At 51.9% G+C, this 25,210-nt stretch overlaps 1 protein-coding gene across 1 annotated transcript in view; it reads right to left on the reverse strand.

The window, feature by feature from the left end:
* The window catches only part of ARMH3 (armadillo like helical domain containing 3), a 116,165-nt gene that overhangs the window by 78,216 nt on the left and 12,739 nt on the right, over nt 1–25,210 (reverse strand). Inside the window, 5 exon segments of the mRNA XM_075348368.1 lie at nt 3,041–3,115; nt 4,475–4,567; nt 6,203–6,310; nt 7,677–7,823; nt 7,957–8,013. Coding sequence (XP_075204483.1) covers nt 3,041–3,115; nt 4,475–4,567; nt 6,203–6,310; nt 7,677–7,823; nt 7,957–8,013 — 480 coding nt within the window.

Raw genomic sequence — 25,210 nt, forward strand, 5'->3', positions numbered from 1 at the left:
AGGGGACTCTTCTCGCTGAGACCCTGATCCACGTGATGATGTGGAGGGTCTCTCCCAGCGAGCTCGCTTAAGCGGACTGGGACTGTCATCGGAGTCAGAGCCCTCAGCCTGTGATGCCTGGGACCCCCTTGAAGTACGGATTAGTTCCAACTGAGGGGGGACCGGGGAACATAGACACAGCATTGTCTATGGTCTGAGCAACTGGCCTGGACTGCAAGGTCTCCAGGATTTTTGTCATAGTCACAGACATTTTATCAGCAAAGACTGCAAATTCTGTCCCCGTCACCGGGGCAGGGTTCACAGGCGTCTCTGCCTGGGCTACCACCACGGTAGGCTCTGGCTGACGAAGTGCCACTGGGACTGAACATTGCACACAATGAGAGTCGTTGGAGCCTGCTGGTAGATTAGCCCCACATGCTGTACAAGTAGTGTATACAGCCCGTGCCTTGGCACCCTTGCGTTTTGCGGATGACATGCTGTTGTCTCCTCAAGCAATATAGGGTGTACAGCCAAGAAGCGACCTTACAGTGCAGTATTAAATATATCTAGACACAGCAGTGTCTATATACAGCGAAAAATATAACACTGTGGCACTAGTCTGCACGTATGTGCTGCTTACCGCCCGCTGAGCGCGGGTGTGTGGTCGCCAAAAACCCCTCGCCTGGGTCCCCCAGAGCCTGCGTGCGTTCTCCAGCCAGACTGCATGTGTATAATGGCTGCCGGCGTCCTGGGGAGCTGCAAGCCTGGGGGCGGGCCTAGGGCGTGCACAGAGAAAAAGCGCGAAGCCTGTGTCCTACTGTGCTCAGTGAGAGGGCTGGAGCATGTAAATCGTGCCCCCAGCCCTCGGCGCTGCCGAGTGAATAACGTCTCTCCCCTACCCTGATTGACAGGGTGGGGGGCGTTAACGAAGCGGCTAGGCCGCAGAAAGCCGGGGACTAAAGTTAGAAGCGCCGCCGCCGTAAAAGCGCCGGTCGGCGCGACCCCGGCGCACTACTAGTCGCAGCTGCGCCGTCGCTCCAGGGGCGGTCGGCGCGGCGATCCACACACATAAAGTCCCCCAGTAATCTGCGGGGACTATAAGCCCAGCGCACAGCGCTACAGTCCCCGGCGCACTAGCACACCCAGCAAGCCTGGGGTGCGCGTGGCCTGCCATACGGGGACACAGAGTACCTGAAAGTTGCAGGGCCTTGTCCCTGAACGGCACTCCCGCTCCACATCCAGCAGGTTCTATGGGTCTGTGGATGGAGCCCGGCCTCAGGGCTTGGTGGCCGGTAAGATCCCACTTCCTCAGAGCCCCTCAGGGGGATGGGGAAGGAAAACAGCATGTGGGCTCCAGCCTCCGTACCCGCAAAGGGTACCTCAACCTTACAAACCACAAGTGGGGTGAGAAGGGAGCATGCTGGGGGCCCTAGTATGGGCCCTCTTTTCTTCCATCCGATATAGTCAGCAGCTACTGCTGACTAAACAGTGGAGCTATGCGTGGATGTCTGACCTCCTTCGCACAAAGCAGAAAACTGGTGAGCCAGTGATCCCACTGGGGGTGTATAGCCAGAAGGGGAGGGGCCTTACACTTTTTAGTGTAATTGCTTTGTGTGGCCTCCGGAGGCAGTGCTATACACCCAATCGTCAATCGTCTGGGTCTCAATCGTCTGGGTCTCCCAATAGAGCGCCGAAGAAATAGCTAATAACGACTACATATCACATACTAATAATAATAATATTAATAATAATAATAATAATAATAATAATAATAATGGCTACCAGTTTCGTCAGGAAGCTTCAGTAGTGCGGTGAAACGCGCGTCGAGGTGGGTGTGGTGCTTTGGCAGTGCTGCATAATCCGGGCGTCACACGAGACGATCTATCGTGCGATATGTCGTCGGGGTCACGGTTTTCGTGACGCACATCCGGCCTCGCTTGCGACGTCGTTTCGTGTGACACCTCTGAGTGACGTGGAACGATCGCAAATCGTTTACAAGTCATTTATTGTTCTTTGCGCCGGTTGTTCATCGTACCCATGGCAGCACACATCGCATCGTGTCACATCCCGGGAAAGATGAACACAGCTTACCTGCGTCCCGCGGCTCCCGCCGGCTATGCAGAAGGAGCAAGGTGGGCGGGATGTTAACGTCCCGCTCATCTCCGCCCCTCCGCTTCTATTGGCTGGCGGCTGTGTGACGTCGCTGTGACGTCGACCGTCCCTCCCCCTTCAGGAAGAGGATGTTCGCCGCCCACAGCGAGGTCGCTCAGCAGGTAAGTACGTGTGATGGCGGTTTAACGACTTTGTGCGACACGGGCAGCGATTTGCCCGTGACGCACAAACGCCAGGGGCGAGTACGATCGCTCGTGCGATCGTACGATAGATCGTACCGAGTGACGCCCGCATTAGACGAATATATGTCTACAGGTAATCAGATGGACACATCTATTTAGCATCAAATTCATGGGGCTGGTTTAATATATAAGGGCATTGTGTATGAAGTATACCAATTCCCCATATATTTGATGTACAAGTACATATGACATTCTGTGGACATTAGTTATTAATACCGTCTATATCTTGATATATGGATTATATACCATATTCTTATTTCTTGTGTTATATGTGATATGTAGTCGTTATTAGCTATTTTAGCTTTATTTATATATAAACTGTTGCAGCGATCTTCCTCGGTGTGCCACTCTTTGTAGTGCGCCCCCCCCTACATCCGAATATGCTGTGGTCTATGTATAATGAATTTTTAATGTTTGCACTGGCACAATATGTAATAAATTTTCTAGTTTTTGAATACTAAAAACTTTGGATTCCTGAGTATATCTTTGTAGGTATTCTCATGTTGATATTACCAGCACATTCCTGGTTGTGCTACAAAAAAAAAAACAAACAAACAATGATTTACAGGCCCATGTCAAAGATGCCATGATATTGCACTTTGGTCGCTGGTCCAGTCTGGGCATATGACAGACCGATGGCATACGATGTGGGCACAGGGCAGCAGACACCGCGGGAGCTGACCATCACTGAACACACAGATACGTACCTGTAAGATTGCTTCAAATATACTATTGATCATGACGTATTCCAAAATGGTGTTCTGGCTGATGTTATCTGTGACCTGAAACACAAGAAACTAATCAGAATACAATAATGAGTGGAATTGCATCGGGACTTCATTTTTGTAATTAGGTTTTTTTTTTTCCCCATTTGTTATATTAAAATCATTTTTTATCATTATTCTTTGTTGCACGTCTAAGGCTAAGTTCACATTTCTGCTAAAATGTATCAGTCACAATCCGCTGCGCTTGTAAACAACGGAATCCGTTTGGCGGATTCCGTTGCTCCCATAGACTTGTATGAGCAGCGGATTGTGACTGAAGATGCTGCGTTGCACCCTCCGCCCGACTGATCAGTCGTGGAACGACTGACCGCCGGGCGGGAGGAACGCAGCATGTAGCGTTTTTTGAGCAGCGCGATCCGTCAGATTTCGCTGCACATGCTCTCTGGCTCCCTGCACACGTAACCAGCTTTGGTTGGTTACCCGATATTTACCCTGGTTACGGTGCAAGGAGCCAGCGCTAAGCGGTGTACGCCCGTAACCAAGGTAAATATCGGGTAACCAAGGTAAACATCGGGTGCTTTGCAGTTACCCGATATTTAGTCTGGTTACGTGTGCAGGGAGGCCGACACTTCCCCGCTCAGCCCCGCCCCCTCCCGCACTCCGCACATGTGTGTACACACACGTACACACACACACACACACACACACACACACACACACACACACACACGTCCCAAGCCATGCAGACAAGCACTGCCACTGACACCCTCGTCTGGCCCCGCTCGGCTCCGCCCCCTCCCGCACATGTGTGTACCCACACACACCTGTCCCCAGCCATGCAGACAAGCACTGCCACTGACACCCTCGTCTGGCCCCGCTCAGCTCCGCCCCCTCCCGCACTCCGCATGTGCACACACACACACACATACACTCACCTGTCCCCAGCCATGCAGACCGCAGCACTGCCACTGACATCCTCAGCGCCTGGCCCCCGCCCCCTCCCGCATTCAGCATGTGTATACACACACACAGTCACACACACCTATCCTGCCAGTCCCTGCCGCACTGACGTCCTCAGTGCCACGGCCCCGCTCGGCTCCCCCCCCCCCGAACTCCGCCCCCCGCACACAACGGGATCCGACAAAGAATTCTGTTCTTTGTCATCCGTTGTACAGCGTTGTACAGCAAATCAGTCGCATGCGTCAAGCGACGCATGTGACTGATACAAAACAACGGAAATGTGAACTTAGCCTAATGCAAAAACTGGGTGCAGTGCAAAATATGGAGCCCCCTCTTTTATTATTATATGCTCTGCACCTAAAAGAAGAATAATAAAATAAAGCACAACCCAGAGGATCGTCCCAGACAAACTTTCTTTTGCAGCCTGTTTTCCCCCGCCATGGATGGATTACTCACAGTGACCAGGCACAGGAGCAGCTTCAGGCACAGACTCTTCAGGCTTTCAGAGCCCTCGCCGCACAGCAGAATGTCCAGACTCTCCATCAGGTTCTGTGGGGACACATCGCTCGTACGTTACGATCATACCACTTAATAAATAGGAAACTAAAATAATTTTTGGAATTACCATCATGGTTATTGGAAAAGCATTTGATCAAACATGTAGAAGCAGCCTGTTCACTAAAGAGGTTGTACAAGATTAAGGGTTAAGCCTGCTTTACACCTTAGGATCCAGCATATGATATCGTATGCGATCGTAACCGCCCCCATCGTATGTGCGGCACGTTCAATTTGTTGAATGTGCCGCACAAACGCTTAACCCCCGTCACACGTACTTACCCGTCTATACGACCTCGATGTGGGCGGCGAACGTCCACTTCCTGGAGTAGGAGGGACGTTTGGCGTCACAGCGACGTCACGCGGCAGCCGGCCAATAGAAGTGGAGGGGCGGAGATGAGCGGGACGTAAACATCCCGCCCACCTCCTTCCTTCCGCATTGTGGGCCGGGAGCCGCAGGTAAGATCTGTTCATCGTTCCCGGGGTGTCACACACTGTGATGTGCGCTACCCCAGGTACGATGAATAATCTGACGTGCAATTCTAGAGAAAGGTACGATGTATATGCAATGAACGTTTTACCGTTCAATCGCAATCGCACGTACCTGCCACACACTGCAATGTACCTTACAATGCCGGATGTGCGTCACTTACGACATGGCAACCCCCCCCCCCCCCCCCCGACACATCGTAAGATATATTGTAGCATGTAAAGCGGGCTTTAATCCCACTCCCCTCAATTCTGGAACCTTTTTGTGATCTTATCCAACCTCTTTAAATATATTATATACTAGCTGTAGTACCCGGCGTTGCCTGAGATAGTAACGGTCTCTCTGCCAGAGTCTGTCGGTCTCAGTCTCTGCCTGTCTCTTTCCCCGTCTCTGCCTGTCTCTTTCCCCGTCTCTGCCTGTCTCTTTCCCCGTCTCTGCCTGTCTCTTTCCCCGTCTCTGCCTGTCTCTTTCCCCGTCTCTGCCTGTCTCTTTCCCCGTCTCTGCCTGTCTCTTTCCCCGTCTCTGCCTGTCTCTTTCCCCGTCTCTGCCTGTCTCTTTCCCCGTCTCTGCCTGTCTCTTTCCCCGTCTCTGCCTGTCTCTTTCCCCGTCTCTGCCTGTCTCTTTCCCCGTCTCTGCCTGTCTCTTTCCCCGTCTCTGCCTGTCTCTTTCCCCGTCTCTGCCTGTCTCTTTCCCCGTCTCTGCCTGTCTCTTTCCCCGTCTCTGCCTGTCTCTTTCCCCGTCTCTGCCTGTCTCTTTCCCCGTCTCTGCCTGTCTCTTTCCCCGTCTCTGTCTGTCTCTATGACTGTCTCTGTCTCTTTCTGTCTCCCCACCGACATCTTGTTCCTATAGCAACCAATCACAGCTGCTATTAATAACCTGTAGCTCGCAGCTCCATTGACTTTAATAGAGGCAGGTTTTTTGGAGAGTAACTAAAGCGCAGGGTTAAATTTTCCCATCCAAACATAGTCTATGACGTTCCCTGAATCACATGAGGCATCTGTGCAAAATTTCGTGATTGTAAACGCGACAGTGCGGATTCCTTTAGCGGACATACATACACTCAGCTTTATATATTAGATATACACACTGTATATATTAATGAGATGACCCCATATTTAAATGTCCATCCCCCCTCTCACCTTCATACGGAGCTCAGCCTTATCAAAGCCCATCAGCATGTTAATAATGTCAAAACCAGATGTCGGCTTGTTCTTCTGATGGACGCCACGAATGAGAGCGCACAGTGTCTAGAGAAACAACGAAAAGATATTATGTAAACAGAGACCGGACCCCAAAAAAAAGGCCTTCCAGGATAATAGTTGTGCCCTGGACATCCTCTCCATCATGCTTCCTCCACCCATTCATAAAGCCTGTGAGTCCTGCTTCCTCCACCCATTCCTAAAGCCTGTGTGTCCTGCTTCCTCCACCCTCTCATAGAGAAAGCCTGTGAGTCCTGCTTCCTCCACCCATTCATAGAGCCTGTGAGTCCTGCTTCCTCCACCCATTCATAAAGCCTGTGAGTCCTGCTTCCTCCACCCATTCATAAAGCCTGTGAGTCCTGCTTCCTCCACCCATTCATAAAGCCTGTGAGTCCTGCTTCCTCCACCCATTCATAAAGCCTGTGAGTCCTGCTTCCTCCACCCATTCATAAAGCCTGTGAGTCCTGCTTCCTCCACCCATTCATAAAGCCTGTGAGTCCTGCTTCCTCCATCCACTCATAGAGAAAGCCTGTGAGTCCTGCTTCCTCCACCCACTCAGAGAAAGCCTGTGTGTCCTGCTTCCTCCACCCACTCATAAAACCTGTGAGTCCTGCTTCCTCCATCCACTCAGAGAAAGCCTGTGAGTCCTGCTTCCACCACCCACTCATAGAGAAAGCCTGTGAGTCCTGCTTCCTCCATCCACTCATAGAGAAAGCTTGTGAGTCCTGCTTCCACCACCCACTCATAGAGAAAGCCTGTGAGTCCTGCTTCCTCCATCCACTCATAGAGAAAGCTTGTGAGTCCTGCTTCCACCACCCTCTCATAGAGAAAGCCTGGGAGTCCTGCTTACTCCACCCACTCATAGAGAAAGCCTGTGAGTCCTGCTTACTCCACCCTCTCATAGAGAAAGCCTGTGAGTCTTGCTTCCTCCACCCTCACATAGAGAAAGCCTGTGAGTCCTGCTTCCTCCAGCCAGAGAAAGCCTGTGAGTACTGCTTCCTCCACCCATTCATAAAGCCTGTGAGTCCTGCTTCCTCCACCCATTCATAAAGCCTGTGAGTCCTGCTTCCTCCACCCATTCATAAAGCCTGTGAGTCCTGCATCCTCCACCCTCTCATAGAGAAAGCCTGTGAGTCCTGCTTCCTCCACCCAGAGAAAGCCTGTGAGTCCTGCTTCCTCCACCCATTCATAAAGCCTGTGAGTCCTGCTTCCTCCACCCATTCATAAATCCTGTGTGTCCTGCTTCCTCCACCCACTCATAGAGAAAGTCTGTGAGTCCTGCTTCTCCCCGATGTGAGAGGTGACCCAATTGTAAAGGTTTCATGGACCCCTGGCATGGAGACTGGTCACAGTAAAGCAGTGGCTATGTTTGGCATTGCTTCCTACCACCACGCTTCAGAAGAGACGGCAGTACCTGTAAGGAGTTGACTACTCGTATCTGGTGCTCGGCCTTCAGGGCCTGGATACAATGCTGGAACAGACTGTTAACATTGTCCTTTATCTTCATCAGCTCCTCTCCATCCAGAGACTCTAACTTGGCTTCCAGATATTCCAGATTTACCTGGTCAGTGCAGAGTTACAAAGGGTTAAGGACGCCACAATGTTGAGATAAGAAGGTCAGAATATTGTGAAGTTTGTGATCTTGACCACAGGAACCAAAACAATACTACTACTCCATATCCAAAATGTTTTACCTTCATAAGAAAGAGCTCATCCCAAAATCGGGGGTTGGATTTGGTTGGATCATCTTTCTACAAAACAGACAATAAGTACAATGAGTTAATACAGATGGTATTATACTCCAGAGCTGTACTCATTATTATCTAGTGCCATGATAAGAGCTATAACCCATTAAAAAAGACAGAATGAAAATCGGGCTCTCCTCTGTCTCACTATTGAAAGCGTGAGACTTCCTGCTTCTGAGCCTGGAGATTCCACTCTGCCGAGGACTCTGGGTGTGCAGCACACATGACACATCCTCTGTATACACTACACCATACAGGACACATCCTCTATATACACTAAACCATACAGGGCGTATCCTCCATATACTACACCGCACAGGGCACATCCTCCATATACTACACCGCACAGGACACATCCTCCATATACTACACCCCACAGGGCACATCCTCCATATACTACACCGCACAGGACACATCCTCTATATACTACACCGCACAGGACACATCCTCCATATACTACACCCCACAGGGCACATCCTCCATATACTACACCACACAGGACACATCCTCCATATACTACACCCCACAGGGCACATCCTCCATATACTACACCACACAGGACACATCCTCTATATACTACACCCCACAGGACACATCCTCCATATACTACACCCCACAGGGCACATCCTCCATATACTACACCACACAGGACACATCCTCTATATACTACACCCCACAAGGCACATCCTCCATATACTACACCACACAGGACACATCCTCCATATACACCACACAGGACACATCCTCTATATACTACACCCCACAGGACACATCGTCCATATACTACACCACACAGGACACCTCCTCTATATACTACACCACACAGGACACATCCTCCATATACTACACCATACAGGACACATCCTCCATATACTACACCCCACAGGACACATCCTCCATGCACTACACCCCACAAGACACATCCTCCATACACTACACCCCACAGGGCACATCCTCCATACACTACACCGCACATGACACATCCTCCATATACTACACCGCACAGGACACATCCTCCATATACTACACCGCACAGGACACATCGTCCATATACTACACCCCACAGGACACATCCTCCATACACTACACCCCACAGGGCACATCCTCCATACACTACACATGACACATCCTCCATACACTACACCGCACATGACACATCCTCCATACACTACACCGCACAAGACACATCCTCCATATACTACACCGCACAGGATACATCCTCCATATACTACACCATACAGGGCACAATCTCCATATACTACACCGCACAGGACACATCCTCCATATACTACACCGCACAGGACACATCCTCCATATACTACACCGCACATGACACATCCTCCATATACTACACCGCACAAGACACATCCTCCATATACTACACCGCACAAGACACATCCTCCATATACTACACCGCACAGGACACATCCTCCATATACTACACCCCACAGGACACATCCTCCATATACTACACCGCACAGGACACATCCTCCATATACTACACCCCACAGGACACATCCTCCATATACTACACCGCACAGGACACATCCTCCATATACTACACCGCACAGGACACATCCTCCATATACTACACCGCACAGGACACATCCTCCATATACTACCCCGCCCAGGACACATCCTCTATATACTACATTGCGCAGGAGATGACAGATGTCAGCATCCTAGGGATTCTAGATTTACAACAGCAAGTCTGGGACACGTGTTATATACTGGCAGGGTGTACTGGGCTTTTAAAAAAAGCTGGAAAGCCACCAGTTAGAGACTACTCATGTGCACGACAGGTTTTTACAGCACGACGAGAGCTGTAATTCCCCAAAATCTGAAGATCCCTAATTCCTGTCTATAATGAATTCTTGTAATTCATTCCATAAATGGACTGATAATAACAACTCTGTCCATTCTCAGGATCACGTGCAGGACAACAACCCTCATTATTATAGCGGCACAGGTCAGTTACTGGTATAGAACAATGCCACCTTAGAAGACCCAATGGATCTGCTCATCATGAGGGCGCGCGCCATCAAACCTATCATTTTTTTTAAATCGGAGTAATGAAGAACTACCATGGCAACTCGAGGATTTCAAAGTTTCAGTTACCATGGATACCTTTGAAAATCACAATTTGAATATTTCAACGAAGAAAGTCGGAATATGCACCGGTAGAAATTAGGCTAAACAACTACAGAGGCACGCGCCAGTGTGTAACCGGTCTGTAGAAAACAGCAATCACATATAGTAGCATTAAAGAGAGAAAAGGACTGCTGGACAACAGGGATCAACCAGAATATTGTGTAAATGATGAATTTTTATTAATACAAAAAATAAGTTTATATAAAACCACACAAAAAGAAGTGACAAAAAAACAAATTAAAACAGTCAAAAAGACTATAAACATCTCATATTCAAACCCATAATAAGGCAGAAAAATCCATGTACACATAAACCATGCCCAAACCACATAATTGATTCAACCAATTTAAATGTATGAGCACAGACAAATATGGCCTGGAATTTTTTTCTGGCCTTGATCCTGGTCAAGTCTAGACAAAAAAAAAAAAAATATAATTTCATATTATATTATTTATTTCTTTATATATATATATATATATTTAAATATGTGTGTATATATATATATATATATATATATATATAATTATAATGTGTGTGTATATATATATAATTTATTTTATTTATTTTTTTCTGACAGTGTGAACTATTGGTGCTGACTATACTCATGACTATATACTTACATGTATTTCATTTACGTACAGTTTAGCTATATGTTTATGACAGATGAAATGATGGACCCCCTTTCCTTATTGCTGATACTCTGTGTTGGGATTGTAGTGCGCTTTAATATCTGTGTTTTGCAGCCTTGGCCCGTGTTCATACATCATCTATCTGAATGAAGGGAATTTTGTTTACTTACCGTAAATTCCTTTTCTTCTAGCTCCAATTGGGAGACCCAGACAATTGGGTGTATAGCTACTGCCTCCGGAGGCCACACAAAGTATTACACTTAAAAGTGTAAGGCCCCTCCCCTTCTGGCTATACACCCTCCCGTGGGATCACGGGCTCCTCAGTTTTAGTGCAAAAGCAAGAAGGAGGAAAGCCAATAACAGGTTTAAAGACAAATTCAATCCGAAGAAACATCGGAGAACTGAAACCATTCAACATGAACAACATGTGTACTCGAAAAAACCAAAAATCCCTAAGAAAACAGGGCGGGTGCTGGGTCTCCCAATTGGAGCTAGAAGAAAAGGAATTTACGGTAAGTAAACAAAATTCCCTTCTTCTTTGTCGCTCCTAATTGGGAGACCCAGACAATTGGGACGTCCAAAAGCAGTCCCTGGGCGGGTAAAAGAATACCTCGTGATAGGGCCGTCAAACAGCCCTGTCCTACAGGTGGGCAACCGCCGCCTGAAGGACTTGTCTACCTAGGCTGGCGTCCGCCGAAGCGTAGGTATGCACCTGATAATGCTTGGTAAAGGTGTGCAGACTCGACCAGGTAGCCGCCTGGCACACCTGCTGAGCCGTAGCCTGGTGCCGTAATGCCCAGGACGCACCCACGGCTCTGGTAGAATGGGCCTTCAGCCCTGAAGGAACCGGAAGCCCCGCAGAACGGTAGGTTTCAAGAATTGGTTCCTTGATCCACCGAGCCAGGGTGGATTTGGAAGCTTGCGACCCTTTACGCTGACCAGCGACAAGGACAAAGAGTGCATCCGAGCGGCGTAAGGGCGCCGTGCGGGAAATGTAGATCCTGAGTGCTCTGACCAGATCCAACAAATGCAAACCTTTCTCAAATTGATGAACTGGATGAGGACACAAGGAAGGTAATGTGACATCCTGATTGAGATGAAAGGGGGATACCACCTTAGGGAGAAACTCAGGAACCGGACGTAGAACCACCTTGTCCTGGTGAAACACCAGGAAGGGAGATTTGCATGAGAGCGCCGCTAGCTCGGACACTCTCCGAAGAGACGTGACCGCTACTAGAAAAGCCACTTTCTGTGAAAGACGAGAAAGGGAAACATCCTTCATAGGCTCGAAAGGCGGCTTCTGGAGAGCAATTAGAACCTTGTTCAGATCCCAGGGCTCTAACGGCCGCTTGTAAGGAGGGACGATATGACCAACTCCTTGCAGGAACGTGCGCACCTGAGTAAGTCGTGCTAGGCGTTTCTGAAAAAATACAGATAGCGCTGAGACTTGTCCTTTAAGGGAGCTGAGCGACAAACCTTTTTCCAACCCGGATTGCAGGAAGGAAAGAAAGAAGGGAATTTTGTTACTTACCGTAAATTCCTTTTCTTCTAGCTCTTATTGGGAGACCCAGACGATTGGGGTATAGCTACTGCCCTCTGGAGGCCACACAAAGCACTACATCAAAAGTGCAAGGCCCCTCCCCCTCTGGCTATACCCCCCCCCGTGGTATCACGGGTTCTCCAGTTTTAGTGCCAAAGCAAGAAGGAGGAAGCCAATAACTGGTTTAAACAAATTAACTCCGAATAACATCGGAGAACTGAAAAACCGTTCAACATGAACAACATGTGTACCCGCAAACAACAAAAAAACATCCCGAAGGACAACAGGGCGGGTGCTGGGTCTCCCAATAAGAGCTAGAAGAAAAGGAATTTACGGTAAGTAACAAAATTCCCTTCTTCTTCAGCGCTCTATTGGGAGACCCAGACGATTGGGACGTCCAAAAGCTGTCCCTGGGTGGGTAAAGAAATACCTCATGTTAGAGCTGCAAAACAGCCCTCCCCTACGGGGGTGTCACTGCCGCCTGCAGGACTCTTCTACCTAAGCTGGCATCCGCCGAAGCATAGGTATGCACCTGATAATGCTTGGTGAAAGTGTGCAGACTGGACCAGGTAGCTGCCTGGCACACCTGTTGAGCCGAAGCCTGGTGACGAAATGCCCAGGACGCACCCACGGCTCTGGTTGAGTGGGCTTTTAGCCCTGAAGGAACCGGAAGCCCCGCAGAACGGTAGGCCTCTAGAATTGGTTCTTTGATCCATCGAGCCAGGGTGGCTTTAGAAGCCTGCAACCCCTTGCGCGGACCAGCGACAAGGACAAAAAGTGCATCGGCATGGCGCATGGGCGCCGTGCGGGAAATGTAGATTCTGAGTGCTCTCACCAGATCTAGCAAACGTAAGTCCTTTTCATACCGGTGAACCGGATGAGGACAAAAAGAAGGCAAGGATATATCCTGATTAAGATGAAAAGAGGATACGACCTTAGGGAGAAACTCCGGAATAGGGCGCAGCACTACCTTGTCCTGGTGGAACACCAGGAAGGGAGCCTTGGATGACAGAGCTGCCAGCTCAGACACTCGCCGAAGCGATGTGATCGCAACAAGAAACGCCACTTTCTGTGACAGCCGAGAAAAGGAAACTTCCGTCAGAGGCTCGAAGGGCGGCTTCTGGAGAGCAACTAGTACCCTGTTCAGATCCCATGGATCTAACGGCCGCTTGTACGGGGGCACAATATGACAGACCCCCTGCAGGAACGTGCGCACCTTAGAAAGACGTGCTAGACGCTTCTGAAAAAACACGGATAGTGCCGAAACTTGCCCTTTAAGGGAGCTGAGCGACAAGCCCTTTTCTAACCCCGATTGCAGGAAGGAAAGAAACTTGGGCAATGCAAATGGCCAGGGAGACACTCCCTGAGCAGAGCACCAGGATAAGAAAATCTTCCACGTTCTGTGGTAGATCTTAGCCGAATTCGACTTTCTAGCTTGTCTCATTGTGGCAACGACTCCTTGAGATAATCCTGCAGATGCTAGGATCCAGGACTCAATGGCCACACAGTCAGGTTCAGGGCCGCAGAATTCTGATGGAAAAACGGCCCTTGGGACAGTAAGTCTGGTCGGTCTGGCAGTGACCACGGTCGACCGATCGTGAGATGCCACAGATCCGGATACCACGACCTCCTCGGCCAGTCTGGAGCGACGAGTATGATGCGGCTGCACTCGGATCTGATCTTGCGTAGCACTCTGGGCAAGAGCGCCAGAGGCGGAAACACGTATGGGAGCTGAAACTGCGACCAATCTTGAACCAAGGCGTCTGCCGCCAGAGCTCTTTGATCGCGCGACCTCGCCATGAATGCCGGGACCTTGTTGTTGTGCCGGGATGCCATTAGGTCGACGTCCGGCACTCCCCAGCGGCGACAGATTTCCTGAAACACGTCCGGGTGAAGGGACCATTCCCCTGCGTCCATGCCCTGGCGACTGAGGAAGTCTGCTTCCCAGTTTTCTACGCCTGGGATGTGAACCGCGGATATGGTGGATGCTCTGTCCTCCACCCACATTAGAATGCGCCGGACTTCTTGGAAGGCTTGCCGACTGCGCGTCCCTCCTTGGTGGTTGATGTATGCCACCGCTGTGGAGTTGTCCGATTGGATTCGGATCTGCTTTCCTTCCAGCCACTGTTGGAAGGCCAGTAGAGCAAGATACACTGCCCTGATCTCCAGAACATTGATCTGAAGGGTGGACTCCTGCGGAGTCCACGTCCCCTGAGCCCTGTGGTGGAGAAATACTGCTCCCCACCCTGACAGACTCGCATCTGTCGTGACTACTGCCCAGGATGGGGGCAGGAAGGATCTTCCCTGAGACAATGAGGTGGGAAGGAGCCACCATTGTAGGGAGTCCTTGGCCGTCTGGGAAAGCGAGACTTTCCTGTCCAGGGACGTTGACTTCCCGTCCCATTGGCGGAGAATGTCCCATTGAAGTGGGCGCAGATGAAACTGCGCAAAGGGAACTGCTTCCATGGCTGCCACCATCTTCCCTAGGAAATGCATGAGGCGCCGCAAGGGATGCAACTGGCCCTGCAGGAGAGATTGCACCCCTGTCTGTAGTGACCGCTGCTTGTTCAGCGGAAGCTTCACTATCGCTGCTAGAGTATGAAACTCCATGCCAAGATACGTTAGTGATTGAGTCGGTGATAGGATCGACTTTGGAAAGTTGATGATCCATCCGAAAGACTGTAGGGTCTCCAGCGTAGCATTCAGGCTGTGCTGACATGCCTCTTGAGAGGGAGCTTTGACCAATAAATCGTCTAGGTAAGGGATCACCGAGTGTCCCTGAGAGTGCAAGACTGCTACCACCGCCGCCATGACCTTGGTGAAGGCCCGTGGGGCTGTCGCCAGACCAAATGGCAGAGCTACGAACTGAAAATGGTCGTCTCCTATCACAAAACGTAGAAAACGTTGATGTTCTATAGCAATTGGCACGTGGAGATAAGCATCTTTGATGTCTATTGAGGCAAGGAAGTCTCCTCTGGACATTGAGGCAATGACAGAACGCAGGGTTTCCATCCGGAACTTCCTGGCGTGCACATGTTTGTTGAGCCGTTTTAGGTCCAGAACAGGACGGAACGAGCCGTCCTTTTTTGGAACCACAAAGAGATTGGAGTAAAACCCTTGCCCTTGTTCCTGAGGAGGGACTGGGATCACCACTCCTTCCGCTCTTAGGGAGTCCACCGCCTGCAGCAGAGCATCTGCTCGGTCTGGATGTGGGGAGGTTCTGAAGAACCGAGCTGGAGGACGAGAATTGAACTCGATTCTGTACCCGCGAGACAAAATGTCCGTCACCCACCGGTCTTTGACCTGTGACATCCAAATGCCGGAAAAGCGGGAGAGCCTGCCCCCGACCGGCGATGCGGAGGGAGGGGGCTGGAAGTCATGAGGTAGCCGCTTTGGAAGCGGTACCTCCATTTGCTTTCTTGGGGCGCGTGTGAGCCCGCCACGAATCTGAGTTTCTTTGCGTCCTCTGAGTCCCTTTGGACGAGGTAAATGGTGTCTTGCCCGAACCTCGAAAGGACTGAAACCTCTGCTGCCACTTTTTCTGCTGAGGTTTGGTTGTTCTGGGTTGTGGTAAAGAGGAGTCTTTACCCTTGGACTGCTTAATGATATCAGCCAATGGCTCGCCAAACAGTCTATCTCTAGATAAAGGCAAACTGGTTAAACATTTTTTGGAACCAGCATCTGCTTTCCAGTCCTTTAACCACAAGGCTCTGCGCAAAACTACCGAATTGGCGGACGCCATTGAGGTGCGGCTGGTAGATTCTAGGACCGCATTGATAGCGTAAGACGCAAACGCCGACATCTGCGTGGTAAGGTGCGCCACTTGCGGCACTGCTGGATGTATGATAGCATCCACTTTTGCTAAGCCAGCTGAAATAGCCTGGAGTGCCCATACGGCTGCGAATGCCGGAGCAAACGACGCGCCGATAGCTTCATAGACAGATTTTAACCAAAGGTCCATCTGTCTGTCATTGGCATCTTTAAGTGAAGCGCCATCCTCCACTGCAACTATGGACCTAGCTGCGAGTTTGGAAATCGGGGGGTCTACCTTTGGACACTGTGTCCAGCGCTTGACCACCTCAGGGGGGAAAGGGAAACGCGTATCTTTAGATCGTTTAGAGAAACGCCTTTCTGGGTGAGCGTCGTGCTTCTGGATTGATTCTCTGAAGTCAGCGTGATCCAACAAAGCACTCAATTTACGCTTGGGATAAAGGAAACGAAACTTCTCCTGCTCCGCAGCCGCCTCTTCTGCTGAAGGGGCTGGGGGAGAAATATCCAACAGCCTATTGATGGCTGAGATAAGGTCGTTTACCATGGCATCCCCATCAGGGGTATCCAGGTTGAGAGGGGTTCCAGGAATGGATTCCTGATCACTCTCATCGGACACATCACAGGGAGACTGATTGCGCTGAGACCCTGAGCAGTGTGATGACGTCGAGGGTCTTTCCCAGCGAGCTCGCTTAGGGTGGCTGGGGCTATCATCTGAGTCATAATCCTCGGCCTGTGAAGCCGGGGACCCCCCTGTGGGCTGGATTAATTCCAAGTGAGGGGGACCTGAGGACAGAGGCCTCGCCGTGCCCAAAGACTGAGCCCCATGCATAGATTGCAAGGTTTCAAGGATTTTTGCCATAGACACAGACATATTATCAGCAAAAACTGCAAAGTCTGTCCCTGTCACCGGGGCAGAACTTACAAGCGTCTCAGCCTGGGTCACTACCTCTCCTGACTCCGGCTGGCGAAGCAGCACCGGGTCGGAGCATTGCACACAATGGGAGCCTGCTGGTAGATTAGCCCCACATGCAGCACACGCAGTACACACAGCCCTAGCCTTGGCAGCCTTGCGTTTTGAGGATGGCATGTTGCTGCTTCCACAGAGGGATCTGGGAGATGCAGCCAGAAGCGACCTCACAGTGCAAGAAATACAATATCTATATATCTGTACACAGTACACCGATACACCGTGAGGCACTAGAGGGACCAGCACAGAAAAATCGCTTACCGCCCGCTTAAAAAGCGGGTGTGTGGTCGCCAGATAGCCCCTAGTCCAGGTCTCCCAGAGCCTTGCGTCCTTCCTCCAGCCAGACTGCATGTAATGGCTGCCGGCGTCCTGAGAGAGAAGGGGGGCGGGCCCTGGGCGTTCCTGGCTAAGAGCGGGAAGCCTGCTTCCCTCTGTGCCTAGTGTGAGGGCTGGAGCATGTAAATCAGGCTCCAGCCCTCGTCGCTGCTAGCGAACAGCGTCTCTCCCCTACCCTGAATGACAGGGTGGGGGCGGGAACGAATCGGAGCTGCCGGCGTCCTAGGCCCAAAAAGCCGGGGACTCAATTTATAACCGCCGCCGCCGTAAAAGCGCGGACGGCGGATCCCCGGCGCACCACAAGTCACAGCAGCGCCGCCCGGTCCAGAGGGGGTCGGCGCTGCGTTCCCATACACAAAAAATCCCCCAGTAATCTGTAGGGACACTAACTCCAACGTTGCGGTCCCCGGCGCACTACAACACCCAGCCAGCCCGGAGTGTGTCTGTGCCTGCCGGGGACACAGAGTACCTGTATGATGCAGGGCCTGTCCCTGATCGTACTCCTGCTCCGTCTCCATCAGGTTCTAATGGGTCTGTGGATGGAGCCCGGCGTCAGAGCTGAGAGGCCGGCAGGATCCCACTTCCACAGAGCCCTACCAGGGGATGTGGAAGGAAAACAGCATGTCAGGCTCCAGCCCTGTACCAGCAATAGGTACCTCAACCTTACAACACCATCCAGGGGTGAGAAGGGAGCATGCTGGGGACACTATATGTGTCCTCTTTTCTTCCATCCGAAATAGTCAGCAGCTACTGCTGACTAAAATCTGTGGAGCTATGCATGGAATGTCTGACCTCCTTCGCACACAAAGCTAAAACTGGAGAACCCGTGATACCACGGGGGGGGGTATAGCCAGAGGGGGAGGGGCCTTGCACTTTTGATGTAGTGCTTTGTGTGGCCTCCAGAGGGCAGTAGCTATACCCCAATCGTCTGGGTCTCCCAATAGAGCGCTGAAGAAAGTAGGCAATGCAAAAGGCCAGGGAGGAACTCCCTGAGCCGCGCACCAAGATAAGAATATCTTCCACGTCCTGTGGTAGATCTTGGCGGAGGATGGTTTTCTAGCCTGTCTCATGGTGGTAATAACCTTTCGAGATAATCCTGAAGACGCTAGGATCCAGGACTCAATGGCCACACAGTCAGGTTCAGGGCCGCAGAATTCAGGTGGAAAAACGGCCCTTGAGATAGCAAGTCTGGTCGTTCTGGTAGTGCCCATGGTTGGCCTACCGTGAGGTGCCACAGATCTGGGTACCACGATCTCCTCGGCCAGTCTGGAGCGACGAGGATGGCGCGACGGCAGTCGGCCCTGATCTTGCGCAGCACTCTGGGTAACAATGCCAGAGGTGGGAACACATAAGGTAGCCGGAATTGCGACCAATCTTGAACTAAGGCGTCTGCCGCCAGAGCTCGGTGATCGTGAGACCGTGCCATGAAAGCCGGGACCTTGTTGTTGTACCGTGACGCCATCAGGTCGACGTCCGGCATCCCCCAGCGGCGACAGATCTCCTGAAACACGTCCGGGTGAAGGGACCATTCCCCTGCGTCCATACCCTGGCGACTGAGGAAGTCTGCTTCCCAGTTTTCCACGCCTGGGATGTGAACTGCGGATATGGTGGAAGCCGTGTCTTCCACCCACGTTAGAATCCGTCGGACTTCCTGGAAGGCTTGCCGACTGCGTGTGCCACCTTGGTGGTTGATGTATGCTACCGCTGTGGAGTTGTCCGACTGAATTCGGATCTGCTTGCCTTCCAGCCACTGCTGGAAGGCTTGTAGGGCAAGATACACTGCTCTGATTTCTAGAACATTGATCTGAAGGGTGGACTCTTGCTGAGTCCACGTACCCTGAGCCCTGTGGTGGAGAAAAACCGCTCCCCACCCTGACAGGCTCGCGTCCGTCGTGACCACCGCCCAGGATGGGGGTAGGAAGGACTTTCCCTTTGACAATGAGGTGGGAAGAAGCCACCACTGAAGAGATTCCTTGGCCGCCTGAGAAAGGGAGACGTTCCTGTCGAGGGACGTCGACTTCCCGTCCCATTGACGGAGAATGTCCCATTGTAGTGGACGCAGATGAAACTGCGCGAAAGGGACTGCCTCCATTGCTGCTACCATCTTCCCTAGGAAGTGCATGAGGCGTCTCAAGGGGTGTGACTGGCCTTGAAGGAGAGATTGCACCCCTGTCTGTAGTGAACGCTGTTTGTCCAGCGGAAGCTTCACTATCGCTGAGAGAGTATGAAACTCCATGCCAAGATATGTTAGCGACTGGGTCGGAGTTAGATTTGACTTTGAAAAATTGATGATCCACCCGAAACTCTGGAGAGTCTCCAGCGCAACGTTCAGGCTGTGTTGGAATGCTTCTTGAGAGGGTGCCTTGACAAGTAGATCGTCCAAATACGGGATCACAGAGTGACCTTGAGAGTGCAGGACTGCTACTACTGCTGCCATGACCTTGGTGAAGACACGTGGGGCTGTCGCCAGCCCGAAAGGCAGAGCTACGAACTGAAGATGTTCGTCTCCTATAACAAAGCGTAGAAAACACTGGTGCTCTGGAGCAATCGGCACGTGGAGATAAGCATCCTTGATGTCTATAGATGCTAGGAAATCTCCCTGGGACATTGAGGCGATGACGGAGCGAAGGGATTCCATTCGGAACCGCCTGGTTTTTACGTGCTTGTTGAGCAGTTTTAGATCCAGAACGGGACGGAATGACCCGTCCTTTTTTGGCACCACAAACAAGTTGGAGTAAAAACCGTGACCTTGTTCCAGAAGAGGAACGGGGGTCACCACTCCTTCCGCTTTTAGAGTGGACACCGCTAGCCGCAGAGCATCGGCTCGGTCGGGAGGTGGAGAAGTTCTGAAGAAGCGAGTTGGAGGACGAGAGCTGAACTCTATCCTGTACCCGTGAGACAGAATGTCTCTCACCCAACGGTCTGTGACCTGTGGCAGCCAAATGTCGCCAAAGCGGGAGAGCCTGCCACCGACCGAGGATGCGGAGAGAGGAGGCCGAAAGTCATGAGGAAGCCGCCTTGGTAGCGGGTCTTCCGGCTGTCTTTTTTGGGCGTGACTGAGTTCGCCAAGAATCTGAGCTCCTCTGATCCTTTTGAGTCCTTTTGGACGAGGAGAATTGGGACCTGCCTGAGCCTCGAAAGGACCGAAACCCCGACTGTCCTCTCCTCTGTTGGGGTTTATTTTGTCTGGGCTGAGGTAAAGATGAATCTTTACCCTTGGAGTGTTTAATGATTTCATCTAAGCGCTCCCCAAATAGTCGGTCACGAGAAAATGGCAAACTGGTTAAACACTTTTTGGAAGCAGAATCTGCCTTCCATTCTCTTAACCACAAGGCTCTGCGTAAAACTACGGAGTTGGCGGACGCCACTGCCGTACGGCTCGTAGAGTCTAGGACAGCATTAATCGCATAAGACGCAAATGCAGACATTTGAGAGGTTAAGGGTGCCACCTGCGGAGCAGATGTACGTGTGACCGTGTCAATCTGTGTAAGACCCGCTGAAATAGCTTGGAGTGCCCATACGGCTGCGAATGCTGGAGCAAACGACGCGCCGATAGCTTCATAGATGGATTTCAACCAGAGCTCCATCTGCCTGTCAGTGGCATCTTTAAGTGCCGCCCCATCTTCCACTGCAACTAAGGATCTAGCTGCAAGCCTGGAGATTGGAGGATCCACCTTGGGACACTGGGTCCAGCCCTTGACCACGTCTGGGGGAAAAGGATAACGTGTATCCTTAAGCCGCTTGGAAAAACGCTTATCCGGATAAGCGTGGTGTTTCTGGATTGCCTCTCTAAAGTCAGAGTGGTCCAGAAATACACTTAATTTACGCTTGGGATATCTGAAATGGAATTTCTCCTGCTGTGAAGCTGTCTCCTCCACAGGAGGAGCAGGGGGAGAAATGTCCAACATTTTATTGATGGACGCTATAAGATCATTCACTATGGCGTCACCATCTGGTGTATCCAAATTGAGAGCGGTCTCAGGATCAGAATCCTGATCAGCTATCTCCGCCTCATCATACAGAGAGTCTTGCTGGGACCCTGACCAGTGTGATGAAGTCGAGGGCCGCTCATAGCGAGCTCGTTTAGGCTGTCTGGGACTGTCGTCCGTGTCAGAGCCATCACCCTGGGATGCAAGAGACACCCCCGGAACCAGGAGCTGTTCCGACTGAGGGGGACCAGGGAGCAATGAGTTAACAGTGCCCATGGCCTGAGGTACTGGTCTAGACTGCAAAGTTTCTAGAATTTTAGTCATAGTCACAGACAATCTGTCAGCAAAGACTGCAAACTCCGTCCCTGTCACCTGGACAGTATTTACAGGAGGTTCTGCCTGGGTCACCTCCAGCAGAGGCCCCGGCCGAGCAAGTGCCACAGGGGCCGAGCACTGCACACAGTGGGGGTCAATGGAACCTGCCGGTAGAGCAGCCCCACAAGCGGTACAAGCAGCATAGAAAGCCTGTGCCTTGGCACCTTTGCTTTTTGCGGTCGACATGCTGTTGTGTCCTCTGAGAAATCTAGGAGGGTATATAGCAGAGAATCCTCAGCGACCGTACAGTGCAATGTAAAGCTGCAAGCATAAAATACAATATACACTTCGGCACCAGTGGGGGTCAGCCCTTGAGGGCAGCTTACCGCCCGCTGAAAAGCGGGTGTGTGGGCACCAGAATCCCGTGTCTGGGTCTCCCAGTCTCCTCTCTCCAGCTCAGACTGCACACAGGAATGGCTGCCGGCGTCCTGTGAAGAGAGGGATCGTGGGCGTGCCTCAAACAAAGTGCGGGAAACTGGCGTCCCACTGTGCCCAGTGTGAGGGCTGGAGTATGCAAAGCAGACTCCAGCCCTCTGCGCTGACGTTCTATACAGCGTCCCGCCCTTCCCCTGACTGGCAGGCCTGGGGGCGGGAACGAAACGAAACTAGGCCGCAGAAAGCCGGGGACTCGAGTAATAAGCGCGGCCGTGATATATGCACGGCCAGCGCGGAAGTCCCCGGCGGACCACAAGTCCCAGCCGCGCCGCAGCGAAAAAACTGACAACAGCGGCCGCGCGGCAGTTTCAAATACATGTCCCCTCTCAGCAAAGCTGTAGATAGGAATGGCACCAGCGCGCAGCGCTGTTGTCCCCGGCGCACTAACACACCCAGCCATGCTGCAGTGTGCGCGCGGTCTGTACGGGGACACAGAGTACCTTGGCGTAGCAGGGCCCTGTCCCTGTCCCTGACGATACTCCGCTCCATATCCAGCAGATTCCCCAGGGGCTGTGGACGGAGCACGGTCTCTGTGCCTGGAGACCGGTAAATCCCACTTCACCCAGAGCCCTAAGGGGGATGGGGAAGGATGCAGCATGTGGGCTCCAGCCTCTGTACCCGCAATGGGTACCTCAACCTTAACAAACACCGCCGACAAAAGTGGGGTGAGAAGGGAGCATGCTGGGGGCCCCATATGGGCCCTCTTTTCTTCCATCTGACATAGTCATCAGCTGCTGCTGACTAAACAGTGGAGCTATGCGTGTATGTGTGCCTCCTTCGCACAAAGCATGAAAACTGAGGAGCCCGTGATCCCACGGGAGGGTGTATAGGCAGAAGGGGAGGGGCCTTACACTTTTAAGTGTAATACTTTGTGTGGCCTCCGGAGGCAGTAGCTATACACCCAATTGTGTGGGTCTCCCAATTAGGAGCGACAAAGAAATCATTTTTTTTGTGCATACAGTACATATATGTAATGCTCAATATTGGTATATGAAATTTGAGCATGATTCTATGTTATGACAGTCCTAAAGTGCGTCTCTGGTATGGACTATAAGCCTTATTATATTAGCATTTATTATATACTAGAAGGTGGCCTGATTCTAACTCATCGGGTATTCTAGAATTTATTGTGTAGTTAATGTATGTTTTTTGTTATATATATCTATGTTGTTGTGTGTAGTTGCCAGTGTTTGTGTTGGCGCTATAAATGTTCTGGGTGTTGTCTGGGTGTGCGGGGGGTGAGAGCGGTGTTGTTTGTGTGTCACGCTGTGTGTGTTGCGTTGTATGTGGAGCGTTGTGTGTCTGCAGCGTTGTGTGTGTGGTGCTGTGTGTGTTGCGCGGTTTGTGTGGGTGTGGGGTGCGTGTGTGTGTTTTGAGGGAGGTATGTTTTGTGCAGTGTGTGTGTTGCGCGGTATGTGCGTATATTTATGTATGCCGCAGTGTTTGTGTGTTGGGTGTTGTGTGTGTGCGGCGTTGTCTGTGTGTGGTTCCCAGTGTGTGGTGTGTTGTGTGGTGCGCATGTGGCGCTGTGTGTGTGTTTTGGGGGGAGGAGTGCACCCCCATCGTGCTCCATCCCCCATTCTGCGCACCCCCATCGTGCTCCATCCCCCATTCTGCGCACCCCCATCGAGCTCCATCCCCCATGCTGCGCACCCCCATCGTGCTCCATCCCCCATGCTGCGCACCCCCATCGTGCTCCATCCCCCATGCTGCGCACCCCCATCGTGCTCCATCCCCCATGCTTCGCACCCCCATCGTGCTCCATCCCAAATGCTGCGCACTCCCCATCGTGCTCCATCCCCCATGCTGCGCACTCCCCATCGTGCTCCATCCCCCATGCTGCGCACTCCCCATCGTGCTCCATCCCCCATGCTGCGCACTCCCCATCGTGCTCCATCCCCCATGCTGCGCACTCCCATCGTGCTCCATCCCCCATGCTGCGCACTCCCCATCGTGCTCCATCCCCCATGCTGCACACCCCCCATCGTGCTCCATCCCCCATGCTGCACACCCCCCATCGTGCTCCATCCCCCATGCTGCGCACCCCCAATCATGCTCCACAGTCACACATCAGACAGTATACACGCACACATCTGATCGCATACACTCACACCCCACTTCTCCCTGTGCCCTCCGGTGGGCGGTCCCAGCAGCTGTGCTGCACGCCGTGCTCCTCTGCCTTCTGCCGACACTCACAGATCCGATCGCATACACTCACACATCAGAACACACGCACACATCCGATCGCATACACGCGCACACACACTGACGATATCGCACATACGCGCTCACACACTCAACATCCGGAGATACCACATGCTTCCGGCCATGTGATCCTCCGGCAGGTCCTGGAAGGTCACTGCACGCACAGTATCACCGCCGAGAAGTAAGCGAGATCACTGGATGTTGTGAGTGTGTGGATGCGATCTGATGTGTGTGTGAGGTGTGTGTGAGAGTGAGTGAGTGTGATCTGATGTGTGCGTGTCTGTTCTTATGTGTGTGTGTGTGTGTTCCGCCGCTGCAAGACCTTGATGCGCTCACCTGCTGCCGGTCGGCGTCTGGTGAGTATGACTGCGGCGTCTTCTTTCTTCTGTCTTCTCTCTTCTGGGGGTGCCCGCTGCCTATAATGAAGTGTCTTGCAGTGTCTTTAACTCTTTCACCACTGCATGACACTTCATTATTGACCGCAGCATATGCCGGCTCCCTGCACATGTGTACCGGGAGCCGGTGTTCGCTGGTAACAATGATACACATCGGGTAACTAAGGGAAGCGCTTCCTATAGTTACGTGATGTGTATCATGGTTACCAGCGTACACTGGCTCCGTCACGATCCCAGAATCGCAAGGTTATGTCTGCCGGGGGCAGGGCCGAGTGTGCCAACGTGTGGCGGGGGCGAGCGGGCGAGGCGTCAGCGTATGCCGGCTCCCTGCACATGTGTACGCTGGAGCGAGCGATGCGTGCGGAGGATCGGGGCAAGCGGCTAATCCATGCAGGGGGCGGGGGCAGGCCGAGGCGAGCGGCCAATCCGTGGGGGGGGGGCGGGGCCAGGCCGAGCCCAGCGGCCAATCC

Source organism: Anomaloglossus baeobatrachus, chromosome 5 (genome assembly GCF_048569485.1).
Source record: "Anomaloglossus baeobatrachus isolate aAnoBae1 chromosome 5, aAnoBae1.hap1, whole genome shotgun sequence".
Classification (NCBI taxonomy): domain Eukaryota; kingdom Metazoa; phylum Chordata; class Amphibia; order Anura; family Aromobatidae; genus Anomaloglossus; species Anomaloglossus baeobatrachus.